Source organism: Penaeus vannamei, chromosome 21 (genome assembly GCF_042767895.1).
Source record: "Penaeus vannamei isolate JL-2024 chromosome 21, ASM4276789v1, whole genome shotgun sequence".
NCBI lineage: Eukaryota > Metazoa > Arthropoda > Malacostraca > Decapoda > Penaeidae > Penaeus > Penaeus vannamei.
Genome location: NC_091569.1, coordinates 18,028,296 through 18,043,295, shown reverse-complemented (window position 1 = coordinate 18,043,295; position 15,000 = coordinate 18,028,296). Strand labels below are relative to the sequence as shown.

At 43.9% G+C, this 15,000-nt stretch overlaps 1 protein-coding gene across 6 annotated transcripts in view; it reads right to left on the bottom strand.

The window, feature by feature from the left end:
- The window catches only part of LOC113823114 (multiple epidermal growth factor-like domains protein 6), a 364,493-nt gene that overhangs the window by 176,624 nt on the left and 172,869 nt on the right, over nucleotides 1-15,000 (bottom strand). For 5 of the 6 annotated variants that reach the window (XR_011399393.1, XM_070136011.1, XM_070136013.1 and 2 more), the window contains 12 exons: nucleotides 12,745-12,881; nucleotides 12,432-12,555; nucleotides 11,798-11,917; nucleotides 9,730-9,906; nucleotides 8,466-8,629; nucleotides 8,205-8,307; nucleotides 7,728-7,930; nucleotides 7,411-7,597; nucleotides 6,677-6,802; nucleotides 6,328-6,437; nucleotides 5,859-5,962; nucleotides 4,141-4,313 (listed from right to left, as the gene is read on the bottom strand). Coding sequence is in view for 5 of the 6 variants with exons in the window: in XM_070136011.1 (XP_069992112.1) it covers nucleotides 4,141-4,313; nucleotides 5,859-5,962; nucleotides 6,328-6,437; nucleotides 6,677-6,802; nucleotides 7,411-7,597; nucleotides 7,728-7,930; nucleotides 8,205-8,307; nucleotides 8,466-8,629; nucleotides 9,730-9,906; nucleotides 11,798-11,917; nucleotides 12,432-12,555; nucleotides 12,745-12,881 (1,728 nt within the window). In the remaining variant the exon portion in view is untranslated. Of the gene's footprint in view, nucleotides 1-122; nucleotides 290-550; nucleotides 680-905; nucleotides 1,023-1,928; nucleotides 2,070-2,942; nucleotides 3,201-3,314; nucleotides 3,471-3,783; nucleotides 3,886-4,140; nucleotides 4,314-5,858; nucleotides 5,963-6,327; nucleotides 6,438-6,676; nucleotides 6,803-7,410; nucleotides 7,598-7,727; nucleotides 7,931-8,204; nucleotides 8,308-8,465; nucleotides 8,630-9,729; nucleotides 9,907-11,797; nucleotides 11,918-12,431; nucleotides 12,556-12,744; nucleotides 12,882-15,000 lie in introns of all 6 variants that reach the window. The other variant, XM_070136012.1, reaches the window with a different exon arrangement.

The window sequence follows — 15,000 nt, the reverse complement described above, 5'->3', positions numbered from 1 at the left end:
CATGTGATCATTAATTTGGTTTTATTATACCTATTTTACTTTATTATTTTTATGTCTTATCCTCTTGTTGTAATTTCCTATTCATGTCTGATTTTGTTATCATTACATTATAGCACACTCACTTGTTTACAATCGACGCCATAATGGCCTCTATGGCACCCTCTTCGGCACTTTCTTCCCCGCAACCCCGCCGGGCAAAAGCATTCGCCCGTGACAGGGTCGCACAAGGATGAGCCCGCACACTGGCACTCTTTCCGGCACTGCTCGCCCCACTGACCCTCCAGGCAGTCTGCGGGGAAAGTGACAGGCGATTAGTCAAGGGCGGGCTCGCTGGCTGCCTGGGGGCCCTCGCCTCATATTTCACCTTTCCTTTTCTCTTTTCTTTGGATATTAGAGCTAACCTTTTGGTTAATACAACCTATTTCTTTAATATCTGATGGCCCATAAATATGACCTTATACACACATAAAATCATTAAACTTATACATATAAAAATCCGATTGCAAGTTCATGCCACAGCTAAACCTGCATCCAGAGAACACCGTCTTACACTCATGGCACTGCGCTCCTTGTCTCCCGGGCGGGCAGGCGCAGGCCCCCGTCACGTGGTCGCAGGGCTCCTCGGGCCCGCACGCGCAGCGCTCGTTGCACTCCTCGCCGAAGAACCCAACAGGACAGACTGCCGAAGGAAAATCGCGAGTCGTAAAATTTTCCCGACGATAGGGAAAGATCTGCAGCCAATACCCAAAATAAATTTTGTTTATAAGCTTCATAAATACAGCCGCAAACAGAAACAAGAATGCTATAAATAATAATAATAATAATAATGATAATACTAATAATAATAATAATAATAATAATAATAATAATATTAATTAATAAATCAATAAAAAGAGAGTACTCACTGAACTGGCACTTGTCTCCGGTGAAGCCTGGGGTGCAGTGGCACTCCCCGGTGACGTGGTGGCACTGCGCTCCGTGCTCGCAGTCGCACACTTGCTCGCACTCGCGGCCCCAGAAACCTGCGGGAAGTTGGTTTGGGTTTTATCACCTTCATAATCATCAAGGTTGATCGTTTCGTCACTGATATAACCAGCTATATCATTGTGATGTTTATTATGAAAATGGTGGTTATCAAAATAATAATAATAGCTATGATACTAATAATGACAGTAATAATAATAACGATAATGATATTAAAGATAACAATAAAATGATGATCATGATATTTGATAACGATAACGATACTGATGATGATGCTAACAGGATTAATAATAATGATGATAATAGGATTAGTAATAATGATGATAAACGCATAATAATAATAATAATAATAATAATAATAATAATAATAGTAATAATAATAATAATAATAATAATAATAATGATAGAAAATAATAATAATAATAATAATAATAATAATAATAATAATAATAATAATAATAATAATAGTAATAGTAATAATAATAATAATAATAATAGAAAATAATAATAATAATAATAATAATAATAATAATAATAATAACAATAATAATAATAATAATAACAATAATAATAATGAAAATGACTATAATAATAATGATCATAGTAACAATGATAATAATGATAATAACAAAACAACAGTAACAAAAATAATGATAATAATAACAATAATAATAATAATGATGATGATGATAATAATAATAACAATAATGATAATAACAATAATAATAACAACAATAATAATAATAATAACAACTGTAACCACATCGTTATAATAATGATCCATTATTCAGTAATATCAACATACTGCATTTCCCATCTAAACAGAAAAAACTTCCAACACTACAGAGAGTACCCCCCCCCCTATCACCTTACTCCCTACAAAAAAAAAAGAAAAAAAAGCCGCTCTCGCACTTCAATAATGCTTCATAAACACATAAACTCACCCTGATGGCACGGTTTATGGCACTTCTTGCCCCTCCATCCGGGCTGGCACTCGCAGGCCCCCGTCACAGGATCGCAATGGCCCTCGTTGTGGCAGTCGCAGGCCAGCACGCACCCGGGGCCAAAGCTGCCTTCGTCACACCCTGAGGCAGGAGGAAGGGGGGAGGGGAGTGTGATGAGGTAATAAAGGCTTTATGAGGATTTATTCTTGTTCTTCTTTTTATTCCCTCCCCCCTTTTTTTCTTTTTTTTTCTTCTTTTTTTTTTACAAGGTAAGAAGAGTTTGATACATTTTTCGTAATAAGGTAATCTGGATTCTATAAGGACTGATATATATTTGTCTAAAAAAAGGATTTTAAAGGGGATACTTTTTCTTAATAAGGTTCTTCCATATATTTTGGATAAAATTTAATAAGGACGTTAACGGGGATAAAATGCATTTGCGGATAAGGTAACCAATATAATATCAGGATTTATATGTTTTTAGCAATAAGGTGATAATGATTCTAAAGGGATAACATATTTCTGGCAATGGGGTAATCCGGATTATACGAGGATTAATATATTTTTTACCTTTTGGGCCGCAGTTTGGATAGAAGGAGGATAACAAGGTAATGAGGATTTTATACGGATTAATATCTTGCTGGGGATGATTTTTTGTAACTGATATTAGGTTTATATATGCGATTGTTTGTTAATTCTTTTGTTTATTTGTTTATCTATTTATCTATTATATGGATACATTCAATTCGCTACGCATTTATCAATTCAGCTTTCTCATTAATTTAAGTATTTATTCATCTATCAATCTGTTTATCCTTTTTTATGTATCTGTCTGTTCATTCAAATATCAATCTGTTCAGTCACAAACTCATAATCTATTTATCCTTATAATTCTGTGATGATACTTCGGTCACCATCCAGCCCGGACCGACACTGCGAGGACTTGCAGTGCACCGAGCAATGCATGGACATGTATACATATTGTTACATTCAGTTAGCCCCTTACACACTGACCTGTCTCGCAGTATGTGCCGCTGAAGCCAGGTGGACACACACAGGCACCTGTGTCATGTTGACATGTGGCACCGTGTTGGCACAGACACGTATGCTGACAGTTGCTACCGTACGTTCCCTTGGGGCATCTGTCTTGGCATGTGGCACCAGTGTAGCCCGCGGGGCAGACGCAGGCGCCGGACGCGCGGTCGCAGGTGCCCCCGTTGTGGCACAGGCACACGTGCTCGCAGTCGCTGCCCCACCGGTCCACGGGGCACGCTGCGGCACAGGAGGCAGTCGCCATTGAAGTCGGAGGTCAACTCTCGCAATTATTCATGATCAAAGTTATGTTTATACTCAGCCATCGTGATGCACACTAGAAAAATAACTTACTTTTAGAGCAGTGCTGCCCGTGCTTGCCCGGCGGACAGACGCAGGCGCCCGTGGTGGGGTCGCAGGCGGCGCCGGCGCTGCAGCCGCAGTGATGGCGGCAGTCTTGCCCCCAGAAGCCGTCGGGGCACGGCCGCGAGCAGAAGGTGCCGCGCCAGCCTGCGGGACATCGACAGTTTGTGAATACACACACACACACGCACACACACACACACACACACACACACACACACACACACACACACACACACACACACACACACACACACACACACACATATATATATAAATATATATATATATATATATATATATATATATATATATATATATATAATGTATATATATATTCATAACCTTATGTGTGTGTGTGTGCCTACGCACACTTATAATCCAACAAGATTTAAAATATTCACAGGAATGCATCAGACATCTTGACGCAGGCCAGGAGGAGGCCGCGGCAGTCCCTCACCTGGCTGGCACATGCAGGCCCCGGATATGTGGTCGCACTTGGCACCGTTGGCACAACTGCAGTTCATGGCACAGCCTGCGCCATAGCTCCCCTCAGGGCAGGCTGAGGGAGTTAAGAGAATGGCGAAGGTCACAGAGGAAATTCATTGAGAAAGTGAGAGGGCATTGGTTTCGATGACGATACTGATAATAGTAATACATTGATAATGAATCCAATAGTATTAAATTTCGTTTACGTCGATTATGAGAAGAATGATAGTGGTCATATGAACAGTTAAGATAATCCTATCAATGATAGTACTTATCACATATGCCATTTTTTCCTCATTATCATCATGATCACTCTTATAATACTCACGCAGCGTGCAGTGCGGTCCCCGCCAGCCGGAGGCGCAGTTGCACTCGCCGCTCACGCGGTCGCAGCCGCCGCTGTTGTCGCAGTCGCACATGTGCACGCAGTCCGGCCCGAAGCGCCCCAGGGGGCACGGCTGCCCGCACCGCTGCCCCGTGAAGCCCGCGGCGCACTCGCACCTGGGGGCGACGCCAATGATCAGTGGCCATTATCTGAATGGTTATCTTAAGTGCTTGTATGTATGTATGCATATAAGTTAAAATGTGTATCTATATACAGGTTGACATTTAAAAATCCGGCCATCGATAATCCGGTTCCTTCAGATTTCTGGTTTTGATTTCGGAGCGCATTTCCACATTCATTCTGGAGTCGCCGTTCATGTTTTGATGGCGCTGTACTCCAGAATCAGCTGTTGGGTCTCGCACATGTAACAGGGAATCCTGCTCATTCCTCACTGTATCATATCATGCTGCTGCATAGCGCCATGATGGATTCAGTAAAGAAAAGAGGAGGTGTAAAGCATAAACATCGTACGTTGTCGACTGCACAGAAAGTGGAAATGCTAAAAAAAAAAAAAAAAAAAAAAAAAAAAAAAAAAAAAAAAAAAAAAAAAAATATATATATATATATATATATACATACATATATATATATATATATATATATATATATATATATATATATATATATATATATAGTTCAGTTGGTTAGCATTAACATTTCATTTGCTTTTCATTTAGTGCTTAAGTTTCTTTCTTTAAAGGACTGTACACGTATTCACTTTCAGTTGAATATATACAATATATATAAACGTAGAAAATCCGGCACTCCTGAGGTCCGGAGGTTGCCGGATGCTGAAATGTCAACTCATATATATATATATATATATATATATATATATATATATATATATATATATATATATATATATATATATATATATACACACACATATGTATATATACGTGTGCACATTTGTTTTCTCATACCAGTGCATATCAGTGATAGGCATATAAATTAATTGAATATTAACAAAAGTCTTTCAGTGTCGATCATGAGATTATGCCAATCAGAAATAATCCTAAGAAAGTATTTAAAGAACCTTACTGAACACTTGGCAAGAATACTTAATCTTCGTCTCTATTTATTTATGCACTCGTTAGAAAAGCATCCACCTAATCTTATTTATATACAAAGTGTCTAATCTTTAGTTAGCCAGGGATTGGTCACTAACCAAGTTACATTTAACGAGCTCTATCTTTTTCAGCTATCAACAAATTCTTTCCTAATTACCCGAAGGGAGGTGGCACCTTCGAGGGGAAAAAATGGCCGCTTTCAGACACTGCAGCTGCTGATGTAAACAAACAAAGACGGATTCAGGGGTAACTTCGATATCTTGCCGGACTTGTTTTTGGAACAATAAACAAAGCATTGTCGACAGAGAAAGAAGGGTGGAGCGATGCGAAGGAGGGAGGGAGGGAGAGAGGAAGAGTAAAATGGGGATATATAAAGATGGATGGTTGGATGGATAGATAGTTGGATGGATGGATGGATGGATGGATGAATATGTAGATAGATACATAGATACACGAACCTTGAATAGAGAGAGAGAGAGAGGCAGAGACAGAGAAAATGCACCGGGTAGTGAGGGAAATGGCAAACAACACCGCGAAAGAAAAAAGAGAACGAAAAAAAAGCAAACTAATTAGCGATCTCACACTCACCTTCCCGTAACGTGGTGACAGGCAGCACCGTTGAGGCAAGTACAGGTCTCACTGCAGTCTTTGCCAAACCTCCCAGGGGGGCACTGCGCCTCGCACGTGGGTCCCTTGGGGGAAAGGGGGGGGAGGGGCTATTACGCAATCTAAGCATTGTTTTTTTAGGTCACATTTGGAGAATGTGGCGTAACGTGGTTTGGAGTATGTCGGCCAATTGAAGTCAATATTTTCAAATTAGATTTTCCTTCAAAACTGATCAAAAGCTCATTCTTTGAGTCGGTTCCTCAAATCAGTCAATCCGGATATAAATACCACTTTTTTCTCTAGTCTTGTCTATATAGGATACACAAAATATAGCGCTACCTATGTTCATCGCTTTACCGATGTCCTGATAGGAAAAAAATGAATACATTTAAATATCATCCTTATCATCATCATTAACCTAATTATCAAAAGCGAACCAAACCATCCTTACCGTGAACCCTGGCCTGCAGTGGCACTGTCCGCTGACCCTGTCGCAGTTCCCTCCGTTCTCGCACTGGCACTTCTTCAGGCAACTTTCTCCCCACAGGCCATCAGGACAGGCTGGAGGAAGGCGGGAGAAAGTATCGTGTATTTCATTTATGTTTTGGTCAGTTTTGAGTATTCGTCGTTTGTTGAGGTTGGACGCTTTAGAGGTTCTTATGATCAGATTTGTCTTTACTGTCGCTCTCGCGTTCTCTCTCTCTCTCGCTCTCGCTCTCGCTCTCGCTCTGTCTGTTTATCTATCTATCTACCATCTCTTCATCTCTGCCTGTCCCTTAATACCATGTACAGCCACCTACGTTGCTCGCAGGAGAGGCCGTAGGTGCCGGCAGGACACAGGCAGGCGCCGCTGACCGGGTCGCATGGCCGCATCCCGCACATGCACACCTTCATGCAGCCCGGACCGTAGTGGGCCTCGTCGCACGCTGCAGCCGGGGGAGGAAGCAGAATAAGATTTCATTTCATTCTAAACCAAGAGGATAGAATACCCAAAGGGATGTGACATAAACTATGGATATGAATAAAATTCCTTATGTGCTTTAAAAGAAAGAAAGAAAGAAGAAGAAGAAGAAGAAGAAGAAGAAGAAGAAAAAAGAAAAAAAAAAAAAAAAAAAAAAAAAAAAAAAAAAAAAAAAAAATATATATATATATATATATATATATATATATATATATACATATATATATATATATATATGTATATAAATATATATATATATATATATATACACATGCATACATGCGTGTGTATTATTATTATTATTTTTGTATGTATGCGTGTGTGTACAGTATATCATGTAGGAAATTTTTACTATGTCTATAGCTATGTCATATCCCATTGGATGTGACTCATGAATGAATAAATAAATGAATATATATATATATATATATATATATATATATATATATATATACATATATGTATATATATATATATATATATTTTATTTATTCATATATACACACATATACCTACACGCATATTCAAATTCTAACTAAACAGAGCCCAAGGAATCCCCGCCCCGCAACCCACCGTCTCGACAGTCGGCGCCCGTGAAGCCCGGCGGGCAGTCCATGAGGCAGGCGCCCGTCGCCGGGTGGCAGCTCGCTCCATTGGCACACTGGCACTCGTGGTTGCAGCCGGCTCCCCAGCGGCCCTTGGGGCACTCCTCAGAGCAGTCGACGCCCACGTAGCCGGGCTGGCACTCGCACACGCCACTCTGAAGGAAAATCACGTGACGAAAAATCATGAAAGTAGCCGCGCGAAGGGCAGTCAAGTAAGAAGGAATTCATGGCACTTATGTCTGGCCCAGAAATCTCGAACAAGCCAAACTCTAGAGAAAAATGTACCTCAGGGTGGCAGCGGGCAGTGGTCTGGTCGTTGCACTGGCACTGGTGGCGGCAGTTGGCACCCCAGGTCAAGGCCGGACATGGCATGTTGCACTTGGGCCCGAAGCGCCCCGGGTCGCACTCGCAGAAGCCGAACACGCGGTTGCAGCGCATCGAGGGGCACATCATGGGGCACCGCCGCTCGCAGGTGTCGCCGTAGTAGCCTGTGGAAGGGGGGGGGTATGGGCGATCAATCGTGTCCTGTTTGCTGTCAGTTAGACCGGTCTCACCATCACCTGCACGCGCTGAATTAGTTTGTTTGTTATTTTCCAATGAAAAGGTGTTCTCTGGTTCAGTCGTCAAAAGACTTACACCCTGATTCATCGTTCACTTCACTCCGGATGTGTTCATGTATCCATTTGTAATAAACCTATAAATCCATCAATAAATAAATAAGTAAATATACATCAAACAAACGGCGTGTGTGCGGTCCCTTACCGGCCGGGCAGCCATCCTCGCAGAATTCTCCAGACACACCCGGAGGACAAGTGCATTTGCCACTCACGGCATCACAAGTGCCTTCGTTCTCGCACCTGCACACCTGCAACGAAAGGAATGCTCGTGATACTATGGTGAGCCAAAAGACTTTTCTTACCGATTCTGCTATTAATTAAAATCACAAAATGATAATACTAATTCAAAAGAATTTAATGCCACATATTCGAAAACGAACGCATGATGAACCTCGCTTTCGCTTACCTCGTTACAGCCTGCACCGTAGAAGCCTTCGGGACAAGGGACACTGCAGGTCGGCCCCGTCCTGCCAGGCTCGCAGAGGCAGCCTTCGCCCTCCTTGTCACATTCCCCGGGACAGTCGCGGCAAGTCAAGGTGCAGTTCGGTCCGAAGTATCCTGGGACGCATCCTTATGGGGCGAGGAGAGGACTCATTGCCATGTGGTCATTGCGCCCCCCCCTCGCTCTCTATCTCTCTCTCTCTCCTCTCTTTCTTTCTCTCTTTCTCTCTTTCTCTCTTTCTCTCTCTCTCTCTCTCTCTCTCTCTCGCTCTCTCGCTCTCGCTCTCGCTCTCGCTCTCGCTCTTGATATATATATATATATATATATATATATATATATATATATATATATATATATATATATATATATATATATATATATATATATATCTCGAACCTATTTATCAATCCACCTATCTGTCAATACATCTAGCTATCTTTCTATCTATATGTATGTCTATCTATCTGGATATCTTTCAATCTATCTGTCTATCTATCTGGCTATCTATCTATGTATTTGTATATCATCTTTCTATCTTTATTTCTTTCTACCTTGTTTTTTCTCTTTTCATATATTTCCCTCTTCATAATTCATATTTTTTTTTCTTTTCCCTATCCTTTCTTTTTATCTGATTCCGCTTCTTTCTTTCGATTTCTTTCTCCCACTCTCCCTCGGTCTCACTCAGACTCTCCATCTCTACTTTATATTTTCAAAATCAACACTTAAAGTGTATTATCAAAACGTCAGTTACATATTAAATGGAGTTGTTCATTTTCAGTCATACATTTGTCTATGTGTGACTTTTCAGATTCTGTCTTCCCCCCTTCTTTCTTTCTCCCACTGTATCCTCCCTTTCCTCTCCTCCCTCTTTTTCCCACCGCAACCCACCTCTCCCCTTCGCCTTACCGCAACGTCCCTCTCCCCTCCTCCCTCTTATTCCTTCTCCTCCCCCCCTCTTCCTCCCAACACTCCCTCTTTCCCCTCCTCCCTCTCCCACCCTCTCCCTCCTTCCCTCCCACCCTCTCCCTCCCTCCCTCTTCCTTTCCTTCTCCCTCCCTCTCCCTTCCTCCCTCTACTCCCTCCCTCTCTCTTCCTCCCCCTACTCCTTCCCTCTCCCTTCCTCCCTCTACTCCCTCCCTCTCCCTTCCTCCCTCTACCCCTACTCCTCCTCCCTCTCCCTTCCTCCCCTACACCCCCTCTCCTCCTCCCTCTCCCCTCGCTCACTTACGCGTGTGTATGGTCGTGATCCTGGCCTGCTCCGCGTACGTGACGACGTTGAGTGCCTCGTGGGTGTGCGACGTGGCCTCCTCCAGCACCGTGGCGTCGTCCTCGGGGTCCGGCTGCAGGTCCATGTCCCCGCGCGAGCTGTGGGAGCTGTAGTCGTCGCCGTAGTCATAGTCTATCACTGGGGATTCGGACGAAGAGGAGGGATGGATTTGAGTGTTTGAATTTGTTTTGTTTTTCTTTTTTGTTATTCTACTTGTTTTTTTTTTTATCTCTATCTATATCTCTGCTCTCTCTCTCTCTCTCTCTCTCTCTCTCTCTCTCTCTCTCTCTCTCTCTCTCTCTCTCTCTCTCTCTCTCTCTCTCTCTCTCTCTCTCTCTCTCTCTCTTACTCGGTTAAGATGTTAGAAATATATTGTTTACAGTGATATTGTATTGTTGAGACGTGGAAGAACGAAGCAGATTCAGAAAATTGTTGAAACAAGAAACATGTACAGTATAAGTTGGTATGTCTCTGTGTGTGTGTTGTACGTACACTACGTAACATGTTGCATAATGTGCGCAAATTATATGAAATGCGAACACGTTGATTTAATCACAGTCATCTAGTTCTTGTCTCCAGGAGAGTTATCATAACATTTCCAAAGCAAATGACCATGTTCCATCTGAGACAGCAGTTCAGCGAAAGAAAAAAGAGTACATGTAGCTAATGGAAAAATACTCCTTGAATTAACGTCTTCCATTTCGCTAAAAGGTGGACTTAGAAAAAAAGAAGTAATCTCAAGTAATAGTCTCCACAAAACAGCTATCTGCCAAGAGAAAGACATAAAGAATTCGACGCCTGATAAAGCATTCCCACTGAGCCAATTATCCTCACAGCCATTAAAGCTTGCTCGGTGAAGATAACCTTTTAAAAAATGGCTGTTTTAGATGTTTATCGGACGTGACATGAAGATATTATGGTAATCCCCACTAAAAGGTGCTATCAATGCTGGCAACAGAGGGTGCGGTACTGCCATTTAACATTGTGCGTGTCTCTTGGGGTTTACAACCGTCGTTAGTTGAAATGAATGGAGGAAAAAATGAAAGAAGGGAGGGAGGAAGGGGGGGAAGAGAGTCGAAGATAAATACGAGAGAGAAAGGGGGTAGAGGGAGAATGAGAGTGAAGGGAGAGGGAAAGAGGGAGAGAGAGAGGGGGGAGCGAGGGAGAAAAAGAGAGAGCGAAGGGAGGAGGGAGAGAGGAGAGAGAGAGAGAGAAAGAGACAAAGAGACAGAGTCAAAGACAGAGAAGAGACAGACAGAGTGAAGGAGACAGAGACAGTGACAGAGATAAAGAGAGAGAGAAAGAGACAGAGACAGTGACAGACAGAGAGAAAGAGAGAGAGGCTGTAAAAGACAAAGAGAGAGACAACGACAGACAGAGGAAAAAAGAGAGCGAGGCAGAAAAAGAGAAAGATATAGCGACAGACAGAGAGACAGAGACAGACCGAGAGAAAGAGACAGAGGCAGACAGAGAAAAAGAGACAGAGACAGTGATAGACAGAAAAGAGAAAGAGAGAGAGGCAGTGACAGACATTGAGAAAGAGAGCGAGACAGAAAAGGAGAAAAAGACAGCGACAGACAGAGATAAAAGAGAGAGACAGTGGCAGACAGAGAGAAAGAGACAGAGACAGACAGAAAAAGAGAAAGAGACAGCGATTGATAGAGAAAGAGTCAGAGACAGACAGAAAAAGACAAAGAGACAGCGACAGACAGAGAAAAAGAGAGAGACAGTGACAGACAGAGGGAAAGAGACAGAGACAGACAGGAAAAGAGAAAGAGACAGCGATAGATAGAGAAAGTGTCAGAGACAGAAAAAGAGAGAGACAGCGACAGACAGAGAGAAAGAGACAGACAAACAAGCAAAGAAGGAGTATGAAAAAAACTCGCTAGCACAGCCAAGCAGAGTGAGAATGCGAATCAGAGACGGACGGAAGCGAGCAAGAATAACAAAAAAAATAATAAAACGTAGTGAAGAAGTGGTGAAAACGAATGGGGGGGGGGGGGTGAGCGAGAACGAGCCCCACACTTACTGTCACAGTGCGTCAGGTCGACCAGGAGGTAGCCGGGCCTGCAGGAGCACGCGAAGGATCCCTGCGAATTCCTGCACTCGTGCTCGCAGCCGCCGTTCTCCTGCGCGCACTCGTTCACATCTGGGGGAGGAACAGGCGTGGCAGGCTATAGATGAGTTCATGTAATCTATCATGATTTTTATTATTCATTTGTGTGTATAGTGTATATATATATATATATATATATATATATATATATATATATATATATATACATATGTATGTATGCATGTATGTATTTATGTATATATGTATATATATGTGTATATATACATATATAAATATGTGTGTATGTGTGTGTATGTATGTGTGTGTGTGTGTGTGTGTGTGTGTGTGTGTGTGTGTGTGTGTGTGTGTGTGTGTGTGTGTGTGTGTGTGTGTGTGTGTGTGTGTGTGTGTGTGTATGTGTGTGTGTGTGTATGTGTGTGTGTGTGTGTGTGTGTGTATGTGTGTGTGTGTGTGTATGTGTGTGTGTGTGTGTGTGTGTGTGTGTGTGTGTGTGTGTGTGTGTGTGTGTGTGTGTGTGTGTGTGTGTGTGTGTGTGTGTGTGTGTGTGTGTGTGTGTGTGCGTGGAACGGCCTCCCCCGCCACGAACCTTCGCACGAGAACCCGTCGGCGCTGAGCGTGAAGCCCTGGCGACAGGCGCACACGTATCCCCCCGCCGTGTTGACGCACTCCTGCTCGCACCGGTGGCTCCCCGTCTCGCACTCGTTGTCGTCCTGCGGGAGAGAAGAGATACATTACCCAATTTTCCTCCGGCAGATGCCTTCAAAGGAGGAGAATCTATATCCACATGAAAAGTCTTGCAAGAAGATCCACCTAATTTAGCCTGACGGAAGGTCTCAAAAGGAGATGAATCCGACGATACATCCACTATTTCACCCGCTGGGGCGCGCCCTCGTCCTCACCTGACACGACCTGAGATCCGGCTGCAACAGGTAGCCGGCGTGGCAGCTGCACTCGGCGCCTCCTGCAGCGTGGCGGCACATGTGCTCGCAGCCGCCGTTGTTCTCCAGACACGAATTTATGACCTCCATGTCGATCACTGCGGGAGAGGAACAGGGCTCGATTGAGGCAACCGCTGGAGGGGGGAAGGGGGGGGTAGGGGCGAGGTGGACGGCAGAGCGACGGAAAGGGGCTCGGCCTGGTGCAGGGGACTTGTTTCCTAAGGTGCGTCTGTCTTGCCCATTATCTGTCTATCTGTCTGTGTCTGTCTGTGTCTCTATCTGTTTTGTCTGTTTTTCTGTCTGTCTATCTATTTTAGTCTGTATGTATATGTGTATATCTGTATCTGTCTATTTGTCTATCTGTCTCTTTTCCGCTTTCTCTGTCTCTCTCCTCTCTCTCTCTCTCTCCCCTCTCTCTCTCCCCCCTACCTCTCCCCCCTCTTTCTCCGCTCCCCGCTCCTTCTCCGCTCCCTCTCTCCCTCTCCTTCTTCACTCCCTCTCTCCCTCTTCTTCTCCACTCCCTCTCTCCCTCTCCTTCTCCACTCCCTCTCTCCCTCTCCTTCTCCACTCCCTCTCTCCCTCTCCTTCTCCACTCCCTCTCTCCCTCTCCTTCTCTACTCCCTCTCTCCCTCTCCTTCTCCACTCCCTCTCTCCCTCTCCTTCTCCCCTCCCTCTCTCCCTCTCCTTTTCCACTCCCTCTATCCCTCTCCTTCTCCACTCAATCCCTTTCTCTACTACTTCTCTCCTCTCTCTCTCCTCTCCTCCATTTCTCCTCTCTCTCTTCTTTTCCGCTTCTCTCATTCTCTCCCTCTGACTCTCTCTCTCTCTCTCTTTCTCTCTCTTTCTCTTCCTCTCTTTGTCTATCTGTTCCTTTCTCTCTCTTTCTCTCTCTTCCTGTCTCTCCCTTCCTCTCTCTCTCTTTCTCTCTCTTCCTCTCTCTCTCTTTCTCTCTCTTCCTCTCTCTCTCTTTCTCTCTCTCTCTTTCTCTCTCTCCTTCTCCTCTCTCCCTCCCTCTCCTCTCTCCCTCTCTCCCTCCCTCTCCCTCTCTCCCTCCCTCTCCCTCTCTCCCTCTCTTCCTCTTTCCCTCTCTCCCTCCCTCCCTCCCTCTCCCTCTCTCCTTCTCTCCCCCTCTCTCTGTCTGTCTGTCTGTCTGTGTCTGTCTGTCTGTCTGTCTGTCTGTCTCTGTCTCTGTCTCTGTCTCTGTCTCTGTCTCTGTCTCTGTCTCTGTCTCTGTCTCTGTCTCTCTCTCTCTCTCTCTCTCTCTCTCTCTCTCTCTCTCTCTCTCACTCTCCTCTCTCTTCTCTCTTTTCTTTCCTTTCTCCTCTCTCTTCTCTCTTCTCTCTTGTCTCTCCTCTCTCCTCTCTCTTCTCTCCTCTCTCTTCTCTCTTCTCTCCTCTCTCTCCTCTCTCCTCTCTCCTCTCTCCTCTCTCCTCTCTCCTCTCTCCTCTCTCCTCTCTCCTTTCTCTCTCTCTCTTCTCTCCCCTCTCCCCTCTCCCCTCTCCCCTCTCCCGCCTACCCTCTCCCCTCTCCCCTCTCCCGCCTACCCTCTCCCCTCTCCCCTCTCCCGCCTACCCTCTCCCCTCTCCCCCCCCTCCCTCACTTTCCCCAATTCCCATTCGCCCCTCAGATGCTTATTTAGACCAACGCACGCCCAAATAAGCAGAGAGCCAAAGTAAGATTACGTGTAGCAATGGGCATCAATATATCATTTGTTGCATGCAATTGACCAGAATGATAAAAACGCTCTTAAATTACACCGAAACGATAAGCTTTTCTTTGTTGTGTTCTTAGCCTCTGCCTTTGTTATCATTGTTGTTGTTCTCTGGTTCGCACGGTGCCTTGCGAATTCTATAGAAGCATTGGTGAAGACGATTTGTACAGTATGTGTGCGGTCCTTTCAATTTAGATGAATAGCATTATCGTTTTATTTTCATTCTCAATATTTCTGTATTATTTAGTATTACTATTTTTATTAACAATAGCAGTCAGTGCTAATAATGATTTTCTTCTTCTTCTTCTTCTTCTTCTTCTTCTTCTTCTTCTTCTTCTTCTTCTTCTTCTTCTTCTTCTTCTTCTTCTCCTTCTCCTTCTCCTTCTCCTTCTCCTTCTCCTTCTCCTTCTCCTTCTCCTTCTCCTTCTCCTTCTCCTTCTCCTTCTCCTTCTCCTTCTCCTTCTCCTTCTCCTTCTCCTTCTCCTTCTCCTTCTCCTTCTTCTAGA